General features: G+C 39.7%; 2 protein-coding genes across 2 annotated transcripts; both read left to right on the plus strand.

The window, feature by feature from the left end:
• Window positions 1–163: 163 nt before the first annotated feature.
• LOC124285093 lies at window positions 164–8,009 on the plus strand. Its single transcript, XM_046721251.1, has 5 exons — window positions 164–275; window positions 3,928–3,964; window positions 4,324–4,405; window positions 5,905–6,030; window positions 6,753–8,009. The coding sequence occupies exons 1-5, from the start codon at window positions 257–259 to the stop codon at window positions 8,007–8,009; spliced, it is 1,521 nt and encodes a 506-aa protein (XP_046577207.1). The 5' UTR covers window positions 164–256.
• Window positions 8,010–8,206: 197 nt separating this feature from the next.
• LOC124285092 (Bardet-Biedl syndrome 12 protein homolog) lies at window positions 8,207–17,074 on the plus strand. Its single transcript, XM_046721250.1, has 7 exons — window positions 8,207–8,823; window positions 10,065–10,209; window positions 11,690–11,836; window positions 12,110–12,277; window positions 13,666–13,788; window positions 15,356–15,515; window positions 16,608–17,074. Exons 1-7 carry the CDS (start codon window positions 8,207–8,209, stop codon window positions 17,054–17,056), a joined length of 1,809 nt encoding a protein of 602 aa, XP_046577206.1. The 3' UTR covers window positions 17,057–17,074.
• Window positions 17,075–18,381: the final 1,307 nt, after the last annotated feature.

Raw genomic sequence — 18,381 nt, forward strand, 5'->3', positions numbered from 1 at the left:
ATTCCATTAATATTGGTAACAATAATAATGTAATAATTAGTAGAAGGGAATAGTACAATTATGTGTGGCTCGTATGAAATGTTATTATTTTCCGAATCCGAATAATATTTCCATACAGAGTTTTGGTTGGGGGAAGAGTTACTTCCCTTGATGTTTACAAAACATGGCTTCCGAAACAACAAGAAGGCATTGGGGCAGTTTTAATTTTTTTTAAAAAAAGCATCATATTTGATTGAGGATACGGTTACAGATACAGATGGCTTCTATTCATTTAGGTATACATTACAGTCTGCAAAATGAAATGGACCTATTGGTTTTTTAATGACTGACTGTGTTAGGTGTCATATCTCAGACTCCGTCAGTCTCGTATTTACAGTAAAGATGTTTTTATAAGTTATTGACATGTTTTACAATTGTTCATGTTATAATCGAGACAACAACGGGTGTTCTTTAGCTCCTGAAACCCCATAAAACAAGGATAAAGGCTTTTGTATGCAGTGTTTACCCAGAATACATGACACGTTTTGGGGATAACAACTTCTTTATTCTTTACAAGACGTTTCAGAGCTAATTCTTGTTCCTTCATCAGGTGGATGTTGAGTCAGTACAAAGGGTGAATATATATATATAGATTAAAACATGTTTACACAATGCAAGGAAGGAGAATGTACAAAGGTAACAATGTGATTACGAAGCCAATTAGGCTAGAAGCAAATTAGATTGGATTAATGCACAAAGATAGCAATGTATTGTAATGACAAAGCCAAGAGTAGGGGTGGGGTGTGTTGATGTACAATGATAACGATATAATAGGAAGCCAATTAGATGGGATTAATGTACAAAGATAACAATGTAAGGATGAAGCCAAGAGATTAACTGTAATGTAAGACAAAGCCGTCAATTATAGGACAATAGAATATACACTGGGGAGGTAAATGCCTTGGTCTCGGTTAATGGCTGGCTTCTTTCTCTGGATCTTGATGATTTCTTGAAGTTTCCTCTTTTTCCAGTGGTTGATGTTGATGTGTAGAATCTTGGTTTGTTGCGAGGAAATATGGTGGTTTGGATTTTTGATGAGGTGTTCCGAAATGGCAGATTACATGTCAGATTTTTCTACAGAGGTCTTATGTTCTTTTATCCTGGTGGCTATGGGGCGTGATGTCTCTCCGGTGTATTTGTCTCCGCAGTTGCATGCTATTTCGTAAACACATCCTCAAAAACTTCAGTGCTTATCCAGGCTATTAAGTCATTAAGCCATAGAGCCTTTCACTCATCAACACCTGGATCCCCTCCCTCACTGCCTGCTCGCTGTGATGAGACAAATTAGTGCTAATCACACCTGATTTCCCTGGCTGGTTTCGGGGGATGACAGGAAACTATCTAGTCATACAAACAAGTCCTGATTGTTTAATTGTGTCATAAAGATCTATGTGGAAAGAAAGCAGGTGAAATACATGTATTGCAACATTTTATGTCAATTTATTCAAAGTGTCTTTTATAGACCTTTGGCAGTTTGTACATTTTATATTTTATCAACATATGTATATATTCTTTGTATGTACAAGTTGTGACATTCAACAAATCTCTGTCATGTTGTGTAGTTTAATTTTACAAAATATGTATTCACACTATGGATTATATATTATTGACCATGACAGATTGTTAAAAAGAAATTACTCACATGCTTTCTCCGGCCTGAGAAGAAATATACTCTACTCTCCGAAGCTCTACTTACCATTGTACAGTTTAAGTAACTCTCTATCAAATTCTATATAAAGGACTTTATTCCTTTTGTTTTGACAGTACAGCTTCATAAACCCAGAAGCCTGTAGCTTGATAAATGTGTTCATTTAGTCTATTCTTAATCAACTAAGTAAAATAACATTCTTAAAACGACGGTGTATTTAGTCTATTCTTAATCAACTAAGTAAAAAAACATTCTTAAAACGACTGTGTATTTAGTCTATTCTTAATCAACTAAGTAAAATAACATTCTTAACACGACTGTGTATTTAGTCTATTCTTAATCAACTAAGTAAAATAACATTCTTAAAACGACTGTGTATTTAGTCTATTCTTAATCAACTAATTCTTAAAACGACTGTGTATTTAGTCTATTCTTAATCAACTAATTCTTAAAACGACTGTGTATTTAGTCTATTCTTAATCAACTAAGTAAAATAACATTCTTAAAACAACTGTGTATTTAGTCTATTCTTAGTCAATGTCGGATTAGACAGAGTCTACTGTGTATGTTTTCGACTGGTTTCTGGACTGGTCTATTTGTCGTTATTGGGTTGAGGAAGGGTGTTATTATTTGTCAAAGTGCCTACATGAGCAGAACCTACAGACTGTAATATGTTGTTTTAGACTGTAGACAGAATAGCATGTAGGCACATTGTGAGGACACCATGGGGGGTACCTCACTGTGCCCCCTGCCTTTGTTTCAGGGTGTGAAGCAGTCACCCGTGGTTAAAGGTCACATGCAAAGTAAAACACAACTTTGCAGATTCTGATACCTTTCGGTATGGACTTACCAAAACAAGTCATCAAAAATGCAAATTCAACTTATAAAGTTGAAAATAACGCGATGATGATTATGTACTTACACAGACACGCAGGTGTGACAGTTGAACACATGACATGTTATGATGTCTTTTGATTGCAAAATGTTATACACAAAAAATGAGCATGTATTTACAAAACCCAACATCTCTATATATACACACACAATGAGCCGTGAGTGCATCTGCAAATGAACCAGCCATTACACTTGAGTGCACACCCACCCGGTCTGACTGGGTTCGGTATCCCGGCTGCTTCGTTTCTTGGCGATTGTACGCTTATAATTTTGTTTATATGATTTTTCATAACCAGCAATGTATATTATATGTCATGAATAAGTGATAATTGTGTTTTAATTATGTTTGATTTTTTGGTTGCATGTGACCTTTAACTAACTGACAATGGGGGCATTAACAAGGGATTAAGTACAGCCAGTTCTGAAATGTATTGTACCACAGCATATAACATTCACACATGATAAATGAAACATGATATTTGCATTTTCATCACCATTTCACTTATACACCAACAAATTGAACAATGCATGTGTGCCAGAGAATGACAGGGAGTTGGTTTATGTAGGAATTCAGTTGACACATGTCACTCTAACGGAGAACCCACTCTTACTATGAGTTTCAATTATTTAATTACTCACTTATCAACTCACTTATATATTCTACAAAATAATTTGATTTGTTGATTAAACACAGTTCACTGTCACTAATTAGTGCTGGGGCTCAGAGCCAGTTAATATCTTGTCACAACATGCACCCACTAAATCCCTTGTCATAACATATAGCTGGGGGGCACAGTGAGTGAGTGAGTATGGTTTTACGTCGCTTTTTAGCAATATTCCAGCAATATCCCGGCGGGGGACACCAGAAATGAGCTTCACACATTGTACCCATGTGGGGAATCGAACCCGGGTCTTCGGCGTGACGAGTGAACGCTTTAACCACTAGAATACCCCACCGCCCCACACAGTGAGGGGAGGTCAGAATCGGAAGCTGTTATAACAATTGAGACATTTTACAACCCACTGGTTTATATTATATTACTAGTATATATATTATTGTATTGTGACTTATTTTCCTGTGACTTTCTTTCCTACCAATAGCCCAACCTGACCATAGCTTGCGTATCTTATTTACATAGACGTGTAACTTTATTCTCTTCTTATCTCTAAATTCAGGGTAAAGCTTAAAGGATCATGATCATGTTCGATAATATATATCTTACAACTCAACATGTTCACTCCCCATGCTGTAACTGTCAATACCTAGCTCATTAATTGTTTGGTAGTGAAGAAAATCATACATAATATGAATTACATTTCAAGTTCAGTTTTCTTCAAATTTGCAGCAGCTGTAATTCGGCCATTCTTTGGAAATTCTGACAGGTAAGAGATGTTTGATTTTCTTTACACCTCAAATCCATGAAGATCTGGGTTAGAATTGGTCTTCAGTAAACCATGCTTGTTGTAGGAGGCGACTAATGGGATCGGGTGGTCAGGCTCGCTGACTTGGTTGACAGGTCATTCTATCCCATTTATGTAGTACGAAGCACATGCTGTTGATCACTGGATAATCTGGTCCAGACTCAATTATTAGCGTCAAACAACAATCAATTAATCAATCTTTACACCTCATACAATAATGCATATAATTTGAACTAAATATCCAAATAATTATATTTGTAACATTGCAGTTTTTGACTCTTTGCTTTGACTATGAGTTTCAAAGTTGTGTGTACTTTCAGTGTGAAGTGTGTTGTCAGCGAGCATGGTGATACCGTGTATGTCAAAGATGTCTCCCTACTTCTGCAACTACTGGACATTGAGGTTTGTATCATGCTGGATCATTGACAACATTTGTTAATATGTCAGTATTTAGAGGATTTTATGGGTCCTTGTCAAAATGGCCACACGTCAAAATTGCCACAAAACATCAAAGTCAAAATGGCCACCAAAAAGTCAAAATGGCCACAAACCCTTAGTCAAAATGGCCACATCAAAAAGTCAAAATGGCCATAGAAAAAGTCAAAATGGCCATACATTATTTTAATTTTTTTTAATACTCATAACATTTTCCCATGTTGCATTATTTGATATCAAGGTGTGAAAATGACAAAAGAAGTTGTATCAGACAAAACTTGATGTTTATTACACATCAACAAATCATATTTTCAACAAATAACAAAACACATATTAATAAACTCTTTCACGTCTTCACTCACCAGTTCACATTTCCACTCATTCATCTCCTCCCTCACTCATTCCCTCCCTTGTTTTCTACCTCACTCAGTATGACACTATGTCTCCATCTCTCACTCATTCCCTCCCTTGTTTTCTACCTCACTCAGTATGGCGCTCTGTCTCTCTCACTCATTCCCTCCCTTGTTTTCTACCTCACTCAGTATGGCACTCTGTCTCTCTCTCTCACTCATTCCCTCCCTTGTTTTCTACCTCACTCAGTATGGCACTCTGTCTCTCTCTCTCACTCATTCCCTCCCTTGTTTTCTACCTCACTCAGTATGGCACTCTGTCTCTCTCTCTCACTCATTCCCTCCCTTGTTTTCTACCTCACTCAGTATGGCACTCTGTCTCTCTCTCTCACTCATTCCCTCCCTTGTTTTCTACCTCACTCAGTATGGCACTCTGTCTCTTTCTCTCACTCATTCCCTCCCTTGTTTTCTACCTCACTCAGTATGGCACTCTGTCTCTCTCTCTCACTCATTCCCTCCCTTGTTTTCTACCTCACTCAGTATGGCACTGTCTCTCTCTCTCACTCATTCCCTCCCTTGTTTTCTACCTCACTCAGTATGGCACTCTGTCTCTCTCTCTCACTCATTCCCTCCCTTGTTTTCTACCTCACTCAGTATGGCACTCTGTCTCTCTCTCACTCATTCCCTCCCTTGTTTTCTACCTCACTCAGTATGGCACTCTGTCTCTCTCTCTCACTCATTCCCTCCCTTGTTTTCTACCTCACTCAGTATGGCACTCTGTCTCTCTCTCTCACTCATTCCCTCCCTTGTTTTCTACCTCACTCAGTATGGCACTCTGTCTCGCTCTCTCACTCATTCCCTCCCTTGTTTTCTACCTCACTCAGTATGGCACTCTGTCTCTCTCTCTCACTCATTCCCTCCCTTGTTTTCTACCTCACTCAGTATGGCACTCTGTCTCTCTCTCTCTCACTCATTCCCTCCCTTGTTTTCTACCTCACTCAGTATGGAACTCTGTCTCTCTCTCTCACTCATTCCCTGTCTTGTATTATTTCTGGATTATTCATTTCTTTACTGACTCACTCCCTAACTCACTCACTTGATACTTGTGTGTTTCAGCATCCCATTGGTCAGCTGATAGTTGCTGTGTGTCAATGTCACAGTTACCGATATGGATCTGGGGTGAAATCTCTCCTCACCCTACATGGTCTTCTGACAGAAGCGTTTCTATCTCTGTGTGAACAGGTAGTATCAGCACAGAGTTTGTTTGGCCAGTCAGAAATATTGTCCCCTATATGTACAAATATGAATTCGTTATTAGAGAAAATGTCCATTTTCAATAAAATATGTTTTATATGGGCAACATCACACAAAGGACACTACTGGCAAACAAGGATAAGTTGAGCACTGAGCTGACAATTGACCCATATTTGCATGTATGAGTGCCACCCACTGGCGCTTGCCATTGTTAGCGAAGGGGCCCCAGGTTGTCTGCGATCAAGTGTAGCGCGACTTGCTTCACCGACGTGAGAGTCTTATGAGCTAGGCCTGTGCAGCTATGCGCGGAATCAATTTCATTGTAATGCAATGCACGTGCACTAGCCTATATCTGCTCCACCTTTCACAAACCAAATGGGTTTGCTCATTGCTGTGCACCGCCTACTTCTCGTTAACGCATTCTCTGCACCGGTCCAACTTATCCTTGTTAGCCAGTAGTTTTCTCTCAAGCTCCAAGTATCAAATTCATGAAACTGAAATATTATCTTTAAATGATAAGTGGATATATAATATTTTAGTTATGACTTTCACCCTTACCAGAACTCAATCTGAATTGAGTTCAAAACTTTGACATGCACCTTTGATTTATTTTAATTTGAAACAAACAGATACAATGAGAAGTGCACTAATTATGTACAATGTCTCAGTGATGCATTGACACAATCATCAATGTTATATGTTGTTTTCAGGGTATTCCCCCAACGGATGTGATTACCCTAATGAGAGAGGCTTTGGCCAACTCTATGTGCAGATTGTCAGCCCTCCAGATACCACTGACCAACCACCTGCGTGCTACCAGACATAACTCTCCACACTCAGACAGGACTCAGTGTGCTGCACTTCCTGCAAAATCTGATGATTTTAAAGAAGTGCTTATGTCAGACTCTGGAAGGAGAATCTGTAAGGATGGTTGGACATTTATCAAGTCTGGAAGTCTGGATCTCAAGGAAATGGCAGAAACTGAGTTGATTCATCTGAAGATGAAGCAAGTCCGCAAGGATGAGGATGAGGATGAGGATGATATTGGTTGGTTCTTTGATGATCCGGTTCCAAGTCAGGAAAAGAAGAATGAGGAGGCTCAAGTTGGTCTAAGAATTAATGAAGAGTGTTTAGAAGCCAGAGATGAAATCCAGTTGATCAGTAGATTATCTGACGCAGACCAACATGATTCAGACTTTGATGACTGTTTTGAAGATGGACCTTTTTCTCAAGGAAATGCTGAAACTAAACCTACACATGTTGAAAGTTTTGTAAATTTGAATGGCAGGTACTCTGAAGGAATTGATCAAAAAATTGTTTTGGATTGCAGTAAGCTTATATCTTCGAAGAATCACACTGTCACAGAAGTGGTGGAAGATGATTTTGATTCTTGTTTTGAAGATCGCGAATTGGAGAATAATGTATCAATTGAAGCAGCTGTCACAGACTGCACTACTGAGAGGACAGAACCAGACGTCAAATCTTTGAATTCATTGTTGAAAAGAATTAAGTCAACTAAAATTGATAACACAAATGTTTTTCTCAGCAGTCATCATTTCAAACAGCAGGCAGTTTCAGATACAGGGATTAGTGACACTACAAGAGATGTGCATACACAGCCAACACTCAAACTTTCTGTAACAGATGTGCACGAAGCAGCTGATGGTAGTCATGGTGATGACATGATGCCAAGCCCAAGGAATATGGAGAATAACTTTCAGTCGGAGCTAGATAGGTTGAACAAGATGATAGAAAAAGTGAAAAAATGCCAACTGCAGTTTTCTGAGACTCAACTTCAAACAGAGTGTTCCAGTACAGTTACACAACACAGCATAACATCATCTGATAAAACAAAAATGCTAGGTTTGGTCAATCTTAAAAAAATCTCAGAAACGGGTACTGAATTCAAGCCGCTATTTCAAGACAGTAGAATCCACACTGGCAGGTATGACACCAGAGGGTGCTAATACAAAGTTGGACAGGAAGATGCATTACAAGGCTACAAGTTCTGCTTCAGAAGGATATGACTTTGAACTCAGTCTACAAAAGAAATTGTCTCAAAAGAAAAAGGAAGGGTTAAGAAACTCCTTATCTCACAGTCGACATTTTAAGACATTCAACAGTGTCAGCGTAACAGGTGATTTGGGAGGCAGACATTTGCAAGATGAAAACAGGGGGAGGTAATTCAACAGATGAAGAAGAGCAAACTGATGGTGTTGAGAGTAGTGACCGAGTGTGTTCAGTGAATCATTCAGATCGGTTGAGCAGGGGAAATAAAGACGTCAGTTCTGGTGATGTACAATCTGCACAAAGTGTTCATGCTGAACTGTTGATGCCCACCTCAAGACAGTTGGACTCAGGGCAGGTTTTGTCTGCAGGAGCAGATGGTGTTTCTGGGAAGGGATTAGAGTCATTTCAGCAGGCCTCAGGGATGGTCATGTTTAATCCGTCGTTAGGGTCAGAAACATTCACAACTCATCCCTGGGAAACAAGTGATGTTGCATCAGAAAGGATGAAGTTGGATGCTGATCTGTTATTTGGTACTTGCACCTCTGACCACAAATGTCTTGATGAACTATCCAGAATCCCAGACTTCTGTGACAAGACTGGTGGCAGCACTGTGAGATTTGGTGAGAGGACTTTGCCTTCAGGTGAGACACAGTTCCCCACAGACATGTGTTGGTGTGAGGTGGCAGACGGTCTGAGTCACGGCTGCCCAGAGATGATGAAGCTAGTGGTACAAGCTGCAGCATCACAGATGGCGATGACGAGGAAGCATAAGTAAGTATTTTTGAGAGAATATCAAGATAAGACCACAATGTTAACATTTAGTGACCGTTCATAATTTATGGCTAGCGGGGGTGATGATGATTTTCTTGGAGAAGCATGTACAATGTGAATGAACCCCCCCCTAAAATTTATGCACAAAGTAAGTGACACTGCCCTGCATGTCATGTACAAAATCAATGACATGGATCCTGGTGTCTTTGATCTGTATTTTGGGGACTCTAAATCTTCACACACACACACACACGCCCCCTCTCCCTCGAAAAATATTTTCCCTGAGGAACATTTCCCTCTAACCTTTGGACATCATGATTTATGAGCACACACACATCCCCTTTTCGGTTCCGCCCTTGAATTGAACAGGTACCTACTTGTTTAAGTTTCAATGTAAATGGTCACAGATTGTGTGAGTAGTCCTCAGAACTATACTTGACAAAGGTAACACAATCTGGTCATATAACCTTCTGTTTTCTTAAAGGTCACATGCAACAAAAAAATCAAACATAATTAAAACACAATTATCACTTATTCATGACATATAATATACATTGCTGGTTATGAAAAAACATGATAAACAAAATTATAAGCGTACAATCGCAAATCAAAAGTGCAATATTGTGTACTTGGGTTTAGTTCCCAAGAAACGAAGCAGCCGGGATACCGAACCCAATCAGAGCGGGTGGGTGTGCATTCAAGTGTAACGGCTGGTTCATTTGCAGATGCCCTCACGGCTCATTGTGTGTGTATATATAGAGAAGTTGGGTTTTGTAAATACATGCTCATTTTTTTGTGTATAACATTTTGCAATCAACAGACATCATAACATGTCATGTGTTCAAGTATCACACCTGCCTGTCTGTGTAATTCCATAATGTGACAGAGACCGAACTCGGGCCATAAATCAATGCGTTTTGTTTATGGTGTATAGCCTGGACAGCCCGCTTCCAAGTTCCGCGAACCTATTTCACTGCGCACGTGCTATGAGCGCAGCCCAGCTATTGAAAATTAGTGAATCGTTTGAACTCCGATTTCACGCGGGTTTTTTCATCACGTTATTTTTCAACTTTATAAGTTGAATTTGCATTTTTGATGATTTGTTTCGGTAAGTCCATACCGAAAGGTATCAGAATCTGCAAAGTTGTGTCTTACGTTGCTTGTGACCTTTAAAAAGGATTTGACATACATGTATTTCCAATGTGGTTCCAGAAGTACATGTATACTTTACTGTTTTGTAGGTTGAACCTGAAGCTTCTCCACACCTGCGCTGTGAGTGGAGCACCTGTCAGACACACAGGTGTGGTGCCAGGTCTGGTGGCGAGGTGTGACTCACACACACTCTCACACATCCTCTCACACACAGACAAATGCTGGAATGTTCTGGTAGGACTTTATACATGTAAATCCACATCATGTCACAATTAACACATTTTTTTCTCTTCAACAGCAAATATGTGTGAAAGCAAGGAATTTGATTTTGGCACCAAGCAATTATGTTTTTTTATCCCCCCGACATGTAATGCGGGGGGATATAGTCAACGCCTCGTCCGTCTGTCTGTCCGTAACCATTTTGTTTCCGGAGCATAACTCCAAAACCGTTCAATATATTTCAGCAAAAATTGGAAGATATATCAAACAGTACCTGGTGGTGCCTTTTGCTATTTACAGATTTTTGTCATTTTCTTTTTCTCAGTTTCCATGGAAACTTAGTCTTAAAGGGAGGGGTGGGCTTCGTTTCCAGAGCATAATTAAAAAACCATTGAATATTTTTCTGCATACTTGGTAGATATATCAAACAGAACCTAAAGTGGTGCCTTTTGCTATTTACAGACTTTTGTGATTATTATTTTCTTGGTTTCCATTGAAACTATTCGGACTTAGTCTCAAAAGGGAGGGTTAGGCTTCGTTTCCAGAGCACAACTCGAAAACTTCTTAATCTCTTTCAGCAAAACTTGGCAGATATGTGAGACAGATCCCAAAGTTGTGCCTTTTGCTATCTGCAGATGTTTGCCATTTTTATTTTTCCCGGTTTCCATGGAAACAATTTGGACTTAGTCTCAAAAGGGAGAGGTGAGCTTCGTTTCCGGAGCACAACTCGAAAACCGATCTATTTTTTTCAGCAAAAAATTGGTAGTTATATCAAACAGAACCTAAAGTTGTGTCTTTTGCTATTTACAGATTTTTGGCATTTTTATTTTTCTTGGTTTCCATGGAAACGTTTTGGACTTAGTCTCAAAAGGGAGGGGTGGGCTTCGTTTCCGGAGCTCAACTCAAAAACCGTTCAATATCTTTCAACAGAACTTGGCAAATATATGAGGCCGATCTTGAAATGGTGACTTTTGCTATTTATAGATTTTGGACTTTATATTTTTCTTGTTTTCCATAGAAACGATTTTAGACTAACTGTCAGATGATTTGTTCTTTCAAATATGTGGGGGTCGGGGAGATATGTCATCTTCTGATGATTCTTGTTATGTTTCTGCAAACCCCATAAAGTATGTCATACAGCCTAGAAGAATTCTTGTACTTCTGTTGCATTTGTGGGTCAAATAATGTTACTGATATTGGTTTGTTGGTTTATTCAGTGTTTTTGTTAATGATTAAATATTTAGTTGCAAATGTTATTTTTTGTGAATTAATATGTAAGAATTGACTTAAAAAATAAAGTGCCCACTGTTAAGTTATACAAAACTAAAATAGGAAAAGTATTGAAGTCAGTCCTAAAATGAATTCTAGTACTAAAATGAATTCTCAGGAAGTACTAAAGTGAATTCTAGCATTGTAATGAGAAGCTACATTGCAACAATTATACACATATAGTATTGCATTAGGATATGAAGACATCTTATCTGTTTGTCAACAGCTGTTGAATGGGGACCTGAGCTGCAAGTTCCGCCACAAGGGGTACAAGGATGCCGTGAAGGGGAGCTGTGTGGGTGGTGTAGAGTCTGTGGGACATCTCAGTAGACGGGACCAGTGGTTGCAGCACTGTGTGAAGAGACTGACTGAGGTATGTACAAGGGGAGCTGTGTGGGTGGTGTAGAGTCTGTGGGACATCTCAGCAGACGGGACCAGTGGTTGCAGCACTGTGTGAAGAGACTGACTGAGGTATGTACAAGGGGAGCTGTGTGGGTGGTGTAGAGTCTGTGGGACATCTCAGTAGACAGGACCAGTGGTTACAACCCTGTGTGGAGAGACTGACTGAAGTATGTACAAGGAAGGGGAGCTGTGTTGGTGGTGGAGAGTTTCAACTGTCCATGACACAATATATCCTCTGTTTCAGCTGTCAGTTGACATGGTCCTTGTGAAGGGCCTGGTTGAGGAGAGAGTGATGGACACGCTGACCGCTAGTGGTGTGGTCACAGTTCACAGTGTTCCCTTCCGTCTCCTGGAAGCCCTGAGAGAGTCAACAACCACGGAGCTGTGTGTGTATGTCACAGAGGCCAGCAAGGTAGGTCAGCAGTCACTTTATAACTTGTACTTGCTGAAAAATCTTTGCTATTGTTTCCATATTTTGCTGCAAAGATCTTAGTTACTACTCGTGGTGTGACAATTCATATGCATCGATATGCATCGATGTATCGATCCATGGGCCGCCGATACAGTGAATCGATACAAAGTTTTACATGGTCGTGTATCCCGATACGATACTTCAAACGGGCCACGATACATCAATGTTTAACTTAAGAATATTACTGAATCGCGATGACTGTCTAGAAAAAAAACTTACTTTTGTTTGATGATTAAAATAATATTTTTCCTTATCCTGACTCATGCTTATTTGCTTTCTCATCCTCTCTTCTGAACAGTCAAGTTGAAACTTGAATCCCTTCAATCCCTCTTTAAGCGAACGTACAATCACTCACCCTGAATTACCTCCCTTCTCCCGCCAAAACCAGCACGTGACCTCGCCATGCCTTACTCCTCACTCTCTCCTCTATCGCCCAAGCGGACGGTTGGGCGGTCACTTCAGGGTCCTTTCGTGGCTTATAACTTCAAATATATCATAAATAGTACATGCTTATTTACTTTCTCTTCATAAGTAAATGTTTTCTCGGGAAATCAATGCATCAAGAACTGTGTCAGACATAGCACTTGCATGTTATTAACATTCAAGTTCCTGTATAACTTTAATTATCTCGTTTCCAAATGAACATTGAACAACGCTAGCGGAATTTGACGAAATACTTTAAAATTGTTATCCCCCGGCATGTAATGCGGGGGAATAAAGTCGACGCCTCGTCCGTCCGTAATCATTTTCTTTCTGGAGCATAACTCAAAAATCGTTAAATACTTGTCAACAAAAATTGGTAGATATATCAAACAGAACCTAAGGTGGTGCCTTTTGCTATTTACAGATTTTTGTCATTTTTATTTTTCTTGGTTTCAATGGAAACATTTTGGACTTAGTCTAAAAAATCAAGTTGGACTTAAGTAACTGTCAGATGATTTGTTCTTTCAAATTTGTGGGGGCCAGGGGGATATATCATCTTCTGATGACTCTTGTTTTGGTTATGATCTTAAGGTGTTTTATAGTTGGTTTAGAATTAAAGATTTTAGTATCGTCATACTTATTGTATCGCCACCCTTGTATCAGGATTCATATCATATCACAGCTTTAGTACACAATACTTTGGCAATATATCATCTTGACTACAATTTTACTATCATGATGTATCGCATCGCTTGTTGTATGCCAATACCAGCACTACTTACTGATCCACTGTTTACTGGTTTTTATGTCTTTGCAGTGTTGGTTTAGTTTTTGTTATTGAAACTTAAATTCTTATCCAGAGTTTAAATGGTATTCTTGTTGCCAAGTCTCTTTGTTTCTTACAGAGCCATGTATGTGAGAGTCTGCACGTCCGGCCATACTTCCCGTCTTGGTGTGACCATCTCAGTAGTCATGACCCACAGGCAGCTCACATAGTGCTAGACACTGCCGTGGCAACAGCACTACAGGTAACCATGGAGACAGATAATACTATAAGAAACATAAAGAATGATACAACTGGAAGTTGATATCACATGACCAAAAGTTTTGTTCTTTGCTGAACACTGCACTCAGCAATATTCAGTGTGTATGATAGTGATGACACAATGCCATTTAGAAAGTGGTCAAATGTAACGTGTTATATATGGGATTTCCAGTCGCGGTAGCTGAGCGGGTTAGACGACTGGCTTTGTGTGCTGGCGAGTAGGTGCCTGACTCTGAGGGTGTGAGTTCGAATCCCGAATGGGGCTCAACTAAAAAAGTACTAGAATTTGTACTTTACTAAGAAAGTGTAATCCCAAATATAACACATGTTATGTATGATAGTGGCCAATAAATAATCAAGTTTATACCAGACAATCCAGTGAGTGATGCTGTGAACCAATATCCATGCCATCAGGATAGAGCGACACGCTGGGAATATGTCTTAAAGAACAATAAACTTTTGTTTTTTGACTCTTTTAACCATTTGTACATATGAAAGACGTGTGGTTAGTCTTAAGCGGAACACCAAATTCGTTCTTTAAAAACTTGTGGTTAATTAATAACGAGCGATGAAAAGTTGCCAAAAAGTCGCCTGCTTCACTCTCGCCCGCCAACGAAAGCACAGAGAGGTTACGTAACTATGTCGCCAGAGCACTGCAGCGAAGCGGAAGTGACATTATGTGAGGAAGGATTTTCAGTTAGTTGTATATAAGGTGTGTAACAAGCTCGTCATTTTGCTGATTTCTTGACGTCAATGAAGACATGCTGAATCATTGTGTAGGGGTCGGGTGAAGGTGAATGAATGATCCATCATTTGCATATACATGCATTTAAAGAGCTTCTCAAATTATTTTGAAATGAATATGTTCTACAATGATTTGTGAGACCGGGCCAAGATTTTCGTAGCTCTCTTAGTGTTAATGTTAATGTATGGCACTTACGACTATCTTAGCGCTAAGAGAGGCCCAGCCATGTTAGTGTGAGTTAGATATTGATGATTTGTGACTGTCATGGCTAAATAACCAGATCTTGGTCTTGTTTTGAGGTGATCGTATCTGAGGATGGAGAGCCTTAATAATGAAACTGTCTTGTTTTGAGGTGATCGTATCTGAGGATGGAGAGCCTTAATAATGAAACTGTCTTGTTTTGAGGTGATCGTATCTGAGGATGGAGAGCCTTAATAATGAAACTGTCTTGTTTCATTTTACTATTTCATCCTAAGTTTGTAAAACTATAGTTTAATGAAAGTGTAAACCAAGCTGGTACTTATATTTTCCCAGGGCGGTGGGGTAGCCTAGTGGTTAAAGCTTTCACTTTTCACGCCGAAGACCCGGGTTCGATTCCCCAGATGTGTACAATTCGTGAAGCCCATTTCTGGTGTCCCCCGCCGTGATATTGCTGGAATATTGCTAAAGACGGCTTAAAACCATACTCAGTCGTTATATTTTCCCATATGTCGATTTAGTGACACGCATGAATGGGCAACTCAAATTTCTGTGTTTGAAAATGAATCGGCTATTGTGTATTTAAAACAATGCTTAATTTCTGCAGACAATCGTGCTGTGTCACCCAAGTTCTCATGCCAACGACATACAGGAACAGGAAGTTGGTCTGTGTAGCCACAGACTTGCTAATGCTTTGCATGATGGGATTGTTCTGCCTGGTGGGGGAGAAGCCGAGATATTCTGTGCGGAGTACCTCCAGGAGAGATGTGAGTGAATGCAGTTTTGTTTATTTCCAGTGTTATGGTAATTAAGGCAGGTAGTCAGCTCTACATCAGCTTATTCTACAAGATGATATACATTTGCATCATCAATCACATCATATTTCAGAGTCTTCACAATACTTTGGCAGCCATATGTAAAATCTGCATCTATATGCATGTATACAAATATATATGCAAACAATGCATGTTTACTGTTTTTCTATGTTTTGTTTTGAAATTTGGAATGCCTGTATATTGTGTTTCTGTCATTTTCCAAATAATTTACACCATAACCAATCAATGTAAAATATACATGCAGTCAGTGCCAACATGTTTGAGACTGCTAACCTGAGCATAGCTAAATTCTTGATTGGCATTTTAGAAGATGCTATTTGATGAACATAAAGAATTTTCTGGATTTCATCCAGAATAAAGAAGATGAAATCCAGAAAATTCTTTATGTTCACTGAACATTTTAGTGTTATCACATGTGACTGTTAGTGACTGGATTCATACTAGTCGATGAAGTTGCAGGGACTGTCAAAAGCTTCTTGTTGTTCTTCCGTTTCTTCACCCGTGAAGATCCAGGTTAGAATTGATCTTCGACAACCTATGCTTGTCGTAAGAGGCGACTAACGGGATCAGGTGGTCAGGCTCGCTGACTTGGTTGACACATGTCATCGTATATCAATTGTTTAGGTTGATGCTCATACTGTTGATCACTGGATTGTTTGGTCCAGGCTCGATTATTTACAGACCACTGCCATATAGCTGGAATATTGCTCAGTGCGGCGTAAAACTAAACTCACTCACTCACTGTGTTTCTTCATAGTATATTCTACATTTTAAGTTTCCTTTGTGATAAAAGAAAGGGTGAGCTGCAGAATCTTCTGGCCTTAGTTTTACAACGATGATCTCCTGTTGAACCTACCAAGGGCTGGAGAGATAATAAGCAGCATGGATATTCATTATGTCAATTTGTATTGATGGTAAGATTCCCTCCCCCCCCCAAAAAAAAAAAAAAAAAAGAAAAGAAAAAAAAGAATATTGCAAACACTCTTATTACAGTTATGATAATTAAATCATTATCTGTTTCAGGCAGCAAGATTGAAGAGGTCACCTGTGACCTTGACCTTTACAGACCTGTGGTAACTGAAGCAGTGGCAGATGTGTTTCACAAGATGGGCAGATTGGTTACTAACAACTGTGCTCACCCCCAACGTACTGAATCTCTTGATGATCACAGAATGTTGGGCAGTTCATCTCTGGAGAGAACTTGCCACTCATCGAATCTTCCACACACAAATGGCCCTTCACTGCAACACAATAACCCAAACAAACTGTGTGATGTTCAGGGGATGTCTTGTAAGAATAGACATGAAAGAAGTTCTCTTTCGTTTGACAATTACAATTCTAAGATGGCTGCCTGGTCTGCAGCTATGGATACTGTTGCCATGGTAACCCAGACAGATGCTCATGTCGTGACAGGAGTGTCATCTGATGAAGATGGGAGACGTGGAACCTTTGTGAAGGGCATAACTTTGTAAAATAAATGAAAATGTTCATGTTGTTCTTCATGTTTTTAAGTAATTTTGACTACATGTTATGTTGTTATGGGGAGCATGGGGTATAATGTCAAAGCATCTTTTCTCAAGAGGACAACCAGATTATTAAATATAATGAAAATTTGGTTTTAATTTTATGTTTTTTAAGACCTATTTATCAATAAAAGAGCTAAATGGCTAAATGTAGCTAATGTCAGGCAAAACAAGGGGGAAAGGGTCCGGCATTTTGAGAAGTCATATTTCATTACATTTCATCCGAGATTGGTTGTTCACCCAAAACTCCGTACAGGCATTTTGAATCTCAAAATTGAGTATGTTTCATGACATTTTGTCCATGGAAAGGATATGCTCATGGCTTTTGGTCGGATGGTCCTGTTATCTATGGCCAAAATATCACTGGGTTTCCTACGTGGTTGTGCCAGTATCTGCTGATAAATCCAATAACCACTAAAGTTTGATTTGGCATGCAAGAATGTTTGGTTTGATAGCACCATAGCCATGCTTGTAAATGTCACTAAACTGGTGAATATCTAAAGAGGTGCTTTTCCTCAAGTATAAGTGGGGGCAGTGGAGTAGCCTAGTGGTTAAAGCTCCGAAGACCCGGGTTTGATTCCCTACATGAGTACAATATGTGAAGCCCATTTCTGCGTAAAACTAAACTCACTCACTGCAGTATAAGTGACTCACTCACTCCAGTATCTGCTGGTGCCTGCCAGGATAGCAGAAGATGACTGGTTTTATTCCTGGCCTGGTCGCACCCAAATACAGTTAAAGATAGTACTTGTTGTTACTCTGCCTGCTATTCATCTCCAAAGGGAGGAAACATGGACGTGTTGACTCTATGTACTGTCTGTATGGTGTATCATGTTAAACTGTGCCTCAGTGCACTAGTGCCAGCATATCTTGGGACCTGTACAAGCAGCCAGTCACATGCACACCTGCATGTGTATACAGGTGCAGTAAACTTGAATGCAGCATTAAGATCTGTTTCACCTCATGACACATATGTTCAGTGCAATTCACCTTCACAATACCATACCATTTGTTGTAAGACCACCTCCGTGGTGTAGTGGTTAGAGCGTCCGTCCGGAGAGCGGAAGGTCGCGGGCTCGATCCCCAACCGCGTCATACCAAAAGACGTTAAAATATGGTACTTGTTGGTCCCTGCCTGGCGTTCGGCATTAATGGGTACAACAAGGACTGGTCGGCTCGGAGTCAGTATAATGTGTCTGAGTGGGGTATTCATGCTTCACTGCCGCATGGTATCTCAGTGGGCTAGAACTATAAAACCAGCTTACGTCTGGGCT

The sequence above is a fragment of the Haliotis rubra genome, unplaced genomic scaffold, assembly GCF_003918875.1.
Source record: "Haliotis rubra isolate DU_JTF1 unplaced genomic scaffold, ASM391887v1 Scf351, whole genome shotgun sequence".
NCBI lineage: Eukaryota > Metazoa > Mollusca > Gastropoda > Lepetellida > Haliotidae > Haliotis > Haliotis rubra.

Coding starts and splice junctions, on each gene's coding strand:
- LOC124285093 (XM_046721251.1), top strand. Junction 3,965..4,323: donor TTCTTTGGAAATTCTGACAG/GTAAGAGATGTT, acceptor GTGTACTTTCAG/TGTGAAGTGTGTTGTCAGCG. Junction 6,031..6,752: donor TTCTATCTCTGTGTGAACAG/GTAGTATCAGCA, acceptor TGTTGTTTTCAG/GGTATTCCCCCAACGGATGT.
- LOC124285092 (XM_046721250.1), top strand. CDS start 8,207: ATGAAAACAGGGGGAGGTAATTCAACAGATGAAGAAGAGCAAACTGAT. Junction 10,210..11,689: donor ACAAATGCTGGAATGTTCTG/GTAGGACTTTAT, acceptor GTTTGTCAACAG/CTGTTGAATGGGGACCTGAG. Junction 15,516..16,607: donor GGAGTACCTCCAGGAGAGAT/GTGAGTGAATGC, acceptor TATCTGTTTCAG/GCAGCAAGATTGAAGAGGTC.